The sequence below is a fragment of the Sphaerodactylus townsendi genome, unplaced genomic scaffold (assembly GCF_021028975.2).
Source record: "Sphaerodactylus townsendi isolate TG3544 unplaced genomic scaffold, MPM_Stown_v2.3 scaffold_1373, whole genome shotgun sequence".
NCBI classification, from domain to species: domain Eukaryota; kingdom Metazoa; phylum Chordata; class Lepidosauria; order Squamata; family Sphaerodactylidae; genus Sphaerodactylus; species Sphaerodactylus townsendi.
The window spans coordinates 1-7872 of record NW_025949929.1 but is presented as its reverse complement, the minus strand read 5'-3'; the positions used below and the strand labels follow the sequence as shown (position 1 = coordinate 7872).

Genomic DNA, 7872 nt, shown 5'->3' with positions numbered 1-7872 from the left:
GGGAATTGTAGTCCATAACATCTGGAGTGCCAAAGGTTTGCCACCACAGTAGTAGACAGTCCAGACCAGAGGTCTGGCTAAGACCTCTTCTTGGGACCCTTGCATGTGGTTTTGGTGCCGCTGCTTAAACACGATGGGAAAAAAAGAAAGGTTGTTTTCACTGTTGCCGAGTATAAATCTGGATGATAAGAGCCTGGCCAGTATCTCAAACTGTGGTATGAACACGCTGATCTTTGATTGCAAAAGTCACTTTCAATATTGTAACAATGTTGGCAGCATCGCACGATTCTCAAGTTAACTTGTCTAGACCCGCCACCGCTGCAGAAGGTGTGCGAGGGCTTCCGTTTCGCAACGGATCAAATTTATTTCTGTTATCCAAATATAGGCATTGGTCCAACAGGGTTTCTGCAGGCGGCAGCTCCTTCAGAGCTCACTTTTCTGGGCTCTCCCAGGAGAGGCAGTTTAGGTGGCATTTGGGGCTCCAGCAGGAGATGAGATAGTCACACTCAGCAAATGGAAATCCTTCTGCCTGTGGAAACACTCTGTTGGATCCAGGCCAGATTGCTGCATAGAGCAACAATCCACAGCTAGGCAGTCTTGTCCACAACAGAAAATCCAGTTGAAAAGGGTGGCTAGTGCACAGAACAGCTCCCAATGATGCATGCATGCACCGTTGTTCCTTTCTGCCTGAGACATGTGAATTTCCAAGGATTCACAACGGTGAAGTCAGAACTACTCTTGTCTTATAGACATAGAGATGCAATGAGGGGACATGTCTGATAGAGAGCATCTCACATCCTTCCAGTGGTGGGATCCAAAATTTTTGGTAACAGGTTCCCATGGTCGTGGGATTCAAACTGTGGCGTAGCGCCAATGGGGCTGGGAGGGGCACGACGGGGGCATGGCCGGGCATTCTGGGGGCGGGGTATTCCTGGGCAGGGCTGTGGCAAGGACGCAGCCGCTGCGCTGGTCCTTGGGCGGGAAATGAATGCACGCAGGCGCAGGCTGCCACGCATGCCGGTGCACCTCCTGCTAGACTGCTTCAAGTTCTGTGCGCTACTGCTGAGAGGAGGGGCGTAACTAAGGCAAAAATCACGTGGCAAAATCACCCATTAGTAACCCCCTCTCGGCACACACAAATAATTAGTCACCTACTCTCGGGAACCTGTGAGAACCTGCTGGATCCCACCTCTGCATCCTTCCCTTCTGCAGCCTTCCCACAATCTCTAGTAACACCTTCCATTTTCCCACCACTCTTCTCTATTCCCTCAGAAGCTTCCAGGCAGGGGCAACCCACTTTGCAAACACAACGGAGGAGGGATCGGAGTACAACTCACCATATCAAAACACCCCCACGCCCAAGTGGTCAGGTTCAATTGAAGCTGGCACCATCTAGCAATTAGGGGTCATGCCAGTTGTACTGGACGTACACTTAGGCACAGCTGGAGCGTGATACATAAACATCTAGTGGATAGCCACATTACAAGCCACTTTTACTCAATGAGTGGTAATTTGAGAGCAAAGGTTTTTTGAGATGCCAGCCAGAGACAAAAAGAATTTCATCAGTGGCTACTAGCCACGATGGTTAAAGGACACCTCCATGTCCAGAAGTAGTAAACGTCTGAATACCAGTGCTAGCAGGCAACCTCAAGGGAAGGCCTTGATCTTTATGCCCTGTTGTTCCTCCAGAATAATTGGCTTCAGGACAACTAGCTGGCCACTGTGTGAGACAGGATGCTTGTTTAGATCAACCACAGGGCTCTTCTTATGTCCTTTGCATCTTCATCAAAAGTGGACCCTAGATGCACGCCCAGAGGTGGGATCCAACAGGTTCTCACAGGTTCCCGAGAGTAGGTTACTAATTATTCGTATGTGCCGAGAGGGGGCTACTAATTGGTGATTTTGCCACGTGATTTTTGCCTTAGTTACGCCCCTCCTCTCAGCAGTAGCGAGCAGAACTTGAAGCAGTCTAGCAGGAGGTGCACCGGTGTGCGTGGCAGCCTGCGCCTGCGTGCATTTGTTTCCCGCCCAAGGACCGGCGCAGCGGTTGCGTCCTTGCCACAGCCGCCCAAGAATGCCCCGCCCCCGGAATGCCCGGCCACGCCCCGCCCCATTGGCGCTATGCCACAGTTTGAATCCCACCACCATGGGAACCTGTTACTAAAATTTTTGGATCCCACCACTGTGCACGCCCCCAGCCCCATCCAATACTTTAAGAGTGCTGACCAAAACCAACAGATATTGGTATACTCTATCTTATTACAGAGCAGAAGAAAACAGATACACAAGAGAAACCGGCATTGTTGTAGACGACTTTTTAAAAAACTGTTTTCTCGCACCGTGCAGAAATCCACAATTAAAAAATATTCCATCAACATATATAAAAATTACACCAAGGAAAAAGTCAGGCAAGCACGCGAAGCAAGCGGCTGGGTTTTCAAGGCATTGCATTACAAAAATAAAGCTAGATTCCTGGTTCAATGCCAGCTGCAGGCATTATAATGCTCAGATTCCATCCATATTAAAAGTTGTCAGATTCAGACCTTGCAAGCACACCTGCATGTTTAGAAATTGTATAGAAGACAGGATGACACCTGGAGCAAACGTTTCCACTAGGAATGCTTTCTGTGATGCTGAGTCTGGCGGGATTCTCACTTTGGAGATACAAGGCACCTCTTAGGATCTGGACCTGGTGACCCTACCCAAGTATGCGATTATGAACTCTAGGAATGCTAGCCTCTCCCCACATCCTCTAGGATGGCGTCAACCCTAATCAGAAAGGTAGCACCCATTTAGCAAGAAGGGGACATTCTTGAACCGAAGAGCGTTCTCTTATTTCAGAGCTCTGTTTGCAGGACGGACAGCGACAGCCCTTCCACCCCCAGATCTAACCGTCAAACCTAGAAACGCTGATTTCCAATTTTAAAAGCCTATGATCGCAAACAATGGACCTCTGGACCAAAAGAACACACAAAATGTCAATTTAAAATCGATCCAAAGCTTACAGAAATCAGTGGATGTTTCCAATTGTTTTGAAGAAGAGAGGGTTTTTTTCAATTAATTCCTATGAAAAGGGTTTAAGGCACTGGTGTCAAACTCGCAGCCCTCCAGATGTTATGGACTACAGTTCCCATCATCCCCTGCCAGCACGATGCTGGCAGGGGCTGATGGGAACTGGAGTCCATAACATCTGGAAGGCCGCGAGTTTGACACCTATGGTTTAAGGGATCTCTCATTCCCAGTCCAGATAGAACTGGGACATTTGCCCTTTGGAAACCACTTTCCCTTGTGATACACCAGCTTCTGAGTCAATGCTGCCATTGGTATAGCTAGGAAGGAAGTGACTCAGAGGAAAAACACACACGAGGACAGGAGATTAATCAAGGTCTTGGAGATTTTATCCCAGAAGAACACGAATGTCTAAAAAACCCCTCACGGGCCATTTCACAAATTCCCAAGGCTCCTACCATTTAGGAACAATTCTTACTCAGTAGTGAAGTTAAAACATAATACTTTAAAATCCTCTTGGCACAATCTCTGTTACAGAGCTTTAAAAATAATAATGAACGTAGGCACAAAGAATAATATTAAAGAACTGGAAAACACGGGGTTGCCAGCTCTTGTATTGGCAGAGCTCCGGTGCCTTAACATCTGCGACAGGCAGAAATCTTACCGATACAGCTTTCTCAAGGATGTACAGTGTTGCCTGTACAATTCCAGCCTGGCATGCAGCTGTTAAAGATACAGGAACCTTCGAGGAAAAAAATACTGGCAACACTGTGCAGATGCTGTCCAGCTCTTCTTCCTACAGCTGGGAACAAAATTCTGCAGTGTGAATACACAATTCTAACCCTCTACATACTGTTCCTTGTCCCAAATTTGGGAGACAAAGTAAACATCCCGAGCTTCAATCTACCCTACAGAGGACTCTGACCTAGTGGATTCTGTGCTGTAAGTTACAATTCTGTGCAGGTGCTGCTGCAAGGCAAAGCAAAGCGGGGGTGCCGGAAGCCAGAACTCCTGAGTTCTTTTGGTAAGCCGCTCAAGCTTCAGTGCATAAAGAACAAAGGAAGATTGAATACATTGCATCATTCCGTGCTTTAGCACAGGAGAGAGCAAGGGGACCAGTCTGCCATGGCCTGACAAGCCAGAACTGTCACCCTATTGGGACCTTTCTTCAGTTCTCCTTGTAGGCCGGGGGCCCATTTTGAGCCAGTAGGTTGCCATAAGCCGCCTCCTCTCTGGAGAAGACCTGAAACTTCTTGTCAAGCTGCGCTCGGAGGTAGAGGTAGTCTCGGTGATCCAGGCTGTGGGCACAGGTCAGGTAGGCTGTGAAGAGCAAGGCAAGGAGCAGGCGGTCGAGAGAGAGGCAGGGGACGCCCCAGAGGAGGAGAAGGAACTCCAGGTACACAGGGTGGCGAAGGTGGGCATAGAGACGGACGGCGTTTGAGGATTTCACGGCCAACGGATCCCCCATGCCCAGGCAGTGGTAATAAACCTACAGAGAGAAGAGTCAGTTAGGGAAATGTTTGTTCTTATTTCCTACAGCATGCTGAAACTTAGATCCTACTATGTAATTTCTGCACTACGGGCAGCCCAATCCACAGCACACAGTGGCCAAGGACGGCACCACTGCCATACTGTCACACTGGCCCCAATGGGCTTTCAGGTGGCATGGGAAGAAGAAGAAGAAGAAAAAGAAGAAAAAGAAGAAGAAGAAGAATTTGGATTTATATCCCCCCTTTCTCTCCTGCAGAAGACTCAAAGGGGCTGACAATCTCCTTGCCCTTCCCCCCTCACAAGAAACACCCTGTGAGGTAGGTGGGGCTGAGAGAGCTCCGAGAAGCTGTGACTAGCCCAAGGTCACCCAGCTGGCGTGTGTGGGAGTGTACAGGCTAATCTGAATTCCCCAGATAAGCCTCCACAGCTCAGGCGGCAGAGCTGGGAATCAAACCCGGTTCCTCCAGATTAGGTACACGAGCTCTTAACCTCCTACTCCAGCCGCCTGAAAATCGCCTGTTATTTTAAAAAAGGCTTACGCCACTCTTTCAATTTGTGACCGGGGGGAGGGGGGCGTTCCCGGGATGAGGCAGTGGGCTCTTCCGGTTCGGGTACTGGCATGGGTTGGTCCAAAGTCACCCAGCGAGCTTCATGGCTGCAACAAGGATTTGAACCCAGATCTCCCTGGGCCAAGGCTCACCCTCTAAGTACAGCACCACACTGGGACACTTTTTAATCACACAGCACTGTTCACTGGAACACATGAAATAAAGGACTCTGAGAACATGCAAATAAATTTTAAAGCCACGGTAAAAAGACAGTCCGCTTCACAGAGGGCAGTAGGAAAAAGGGTTACTAATTCAGAAGTCACTGCTTTAAAACAGGTGTGGGTACCAGCATCTATTTTGTAACATGCCACAGAAGAGATCTTATATCTTTCATTTATTTAGAGCAGGGATCTTCAAACTGTGGCCCTCCAGATGTTCATAGACTACAATTCCCATGAGCCCTACCACTTGGCCATGCTGGTAGGGGCTGATGGGAATTGTAGTCCATGAACATCTGGAGGGCCATAGTTTGAAGACCCCTGATTTAGAGATTTATATTCTACTTTTTTCCTCAGCAGGCACTTTACGCAGCTTACTACATGGTTCTCCCATTCTCCATTTTTCCCACATTACCCTAAGAAGTTAAGTGACTAGCCCATGTCACCCCCCTAATTTCCATGGCAGAGTGGGGATTTGAACCTGCGTCTACCAGGCAATCGTCTGACATTTTAATCACTGCGCCATGCTGACTTCTCACCCCATGGATCAGTCGGCCTTCCTGAACGAAGTCAGTGAACTCGGTGTTCTCTAGGCGGGAAAAGCTTATGAGGTACCTGTTTGATCCCCATCAGTTCAGCATAGTCGAAGATGAGAATGATGCTAAAGATGATCAGCCAAGCAACAAAGTGGAGGATGAAGCAGATGAGTGGAATCCAGGTGTCCCAGGGTTCCGTGTGGGCATTCCAGAGAGTGGGACCATCTCGTACCGGCTGCCAGTACCTCATCAGTAACTGTACGGGAGAGAAGAAGATGTGTTAGTGACTTTCGCATATATGCATACCTCAGTTGTATCTAGGACCGCAATCACATCCTGCAAACACCATTTAGGGTCTGGAAGATGTTACCCACAGTATGCAGTTCTAATGGCTTTGTGAAGTCTCCCTAATTAAATCTTGAAATATTTGTCTGCTTTGTGGTAAAAGAGAAATGTCATCTGACAGAGCAACATATTGAACATAAGAACTTAAGAACAAGCCAGCTGGATCAGACCAAAGTCCATCTAGTCCAGCTCTCTGCTACTTGCAGTGGCCCACCAGGTGCCTTTGGGAGCTCACATGTAGGATGTGAACGCAATGGCCTTCTGCGGCTGTTGCTCCCGATCACCTGGTCTGTTAAGGCATTTGCAATCTCAGATCAAGGAGGATCAAGATTGGTAGCCATAAATCGACTTCTCCTCCATAAATCTGTCCAAGCCCCTTTTAAAGCTATCCAGGTTAGTTGAATCCTTTGACAGCTAGAAGAAGAGGTGAAGAAGAGTTTGGATTTATATACCCCCTTTCTCTCCTGTAGGAGACTCAAAGGGGTTTACAATCTCCTTGCCCTTCCCTTCTCACAACAAACACCCTGTGAAGTGGGTGGGGCTGAGAGAGCTAAGAGAAGCTGTGACTAGCCCAAGGTCACCCAGCTGGCATGCATGGGAGTACACAGGCTAATCTGAATTCCCCAGATAAGCCTCCACAACTCAGGCGGCAGAGCGGGGAATCAAACCTGGTTCCTCCAGATTAGAATGCAGCTGCTCTTAACCACTACGCCACTGCTGCAGTTATTCTCTGAACACCAGTGCCAGGAGGCAATATCAGGGGAAGGCTTTGGCCTCTATGGCCTGTTTACTGGATTGATCTTCAGGTCACTATGAGAAACACAATACTGGATTAGATGGACCGCTGGCCTGATCCAGCAGAGGTGTTCGTATGCTGTCTATTCTGGCCTTCAGCTTTGGTTGTCAGAGACAAAACCCAAAGCACAACAGTTGCTTCAAAACTAGGATAATTTAAGAAGTATATGTACACATTACACTGTGAGAACATGAAAAGCAGAGCTGTCACAGTTGAAACAGGATGGTTGGAAGGCATACTATTGTGCCAATAACAGGAATACCCTGATTCCATAAGTCTTAAATTCTTGGAAGAGAGGTCCCTTAGTGGCTATGGGTCAAGATAATCAAATGGAACCTCCATGTTCAGTAATGGTATACCTGTTGGGGGCATCTAGTTGGCCAGTGAGGGAAACCAGAGGGGGGACTAAACGGACTATTGACCTAATGAAGCCAGGCTCTTCATACATTCTGATTTATTTAAGACTGCCCTGAAGTATCAAGTGTAACTTGTGGACCTCACTGCCAACATGGAACTGCAGAAAGGAGCAAATGCCGAGCCTGAAAAGAGCTTGCCCTTTTGCTTTGGCTGCCCCACCGCCCTTCCAACCAGACGTAGCTTATGAAATCAGACAGCACCATGCAAAGAGAATTTAGTTTGCATCTCAACTCTCCAGCTATGGATTTCCTGTACTGACCAGGGGATGGATTAGTCCTGGCCCCTTCCAATTCTCTGCTTGGGCACCATTCACTCCTAGTCCTCGGGGGACTCTTTCCTTCCCTAGATCACTGGTCTTCAATATTTTAATTCCTTCTTCACAAGATTATTACCCAACGTCTCCCCCAAAAGCTCAGGATGGCATCCCTTAATCCACCTAGTCCATAGGTGTCAAACTCGCGGCCCTCCAGATGTTATGGACTACAGTTCCCATCATCCCCTGCCGGCTGGCA

General features: G+C 48.2%; 1 protein-coding gene across 2 annotated transcripts; it reads right to left on the bottom strand.

Moving 5' to 3' along the window:
* Positions 1–2300: 2300 nt before the first annotated feature.
* On the bottom strand, positions 2301–6072 carry LOC125424893 (nurim-like). 2 transcript variants are annotated; one of them, XR_007243300.1, is made up of 3 exons: positions 5882–6072; positions 3214–4498; positions 2301–3105 (listed from the first exon to the last, which is right to left on the bottom strand). XR_007243300.1 is itself a non-coding variant. In XM_048482326.1 (2 exons), exons 1-2 carry the CDS (start codon positions 6050–6052, stop codon positions 4178–4180), a joined length of 492 nt encoding a protein of 163 aa, XP_048338283.1. In that variant the 5' UTR covers positions 6053–6072; the 3' UTR covers positions 2301–4177. The 2 variants fall into 2 exon arrangements, 1 of the variants encoding a protein (XP_048338283.1); XM_048482326.1 differs by having other exon boundaries at positions 2301–4498.
* Positions 6073–7872: the final 1800 nt, after the last annotated feature.

Excerpts from the sequence above, each read along its gene's own strand:
- LOC125424893 (XM_048482326.1), bottom strand. The coding sequence starts at position 6,052 with ATGAGGTACTGGCAGCCGGTACGAGATGGTCCCACTCTCTGGAATGCC. Across the intron at positions 4,499-5,881 it reads AACTGATGGGGATCAAACAG|GTTTATTACCACTGCCTGGG; the intron begins GTACCTCATAAG and ends TTCTCTCTGTAG.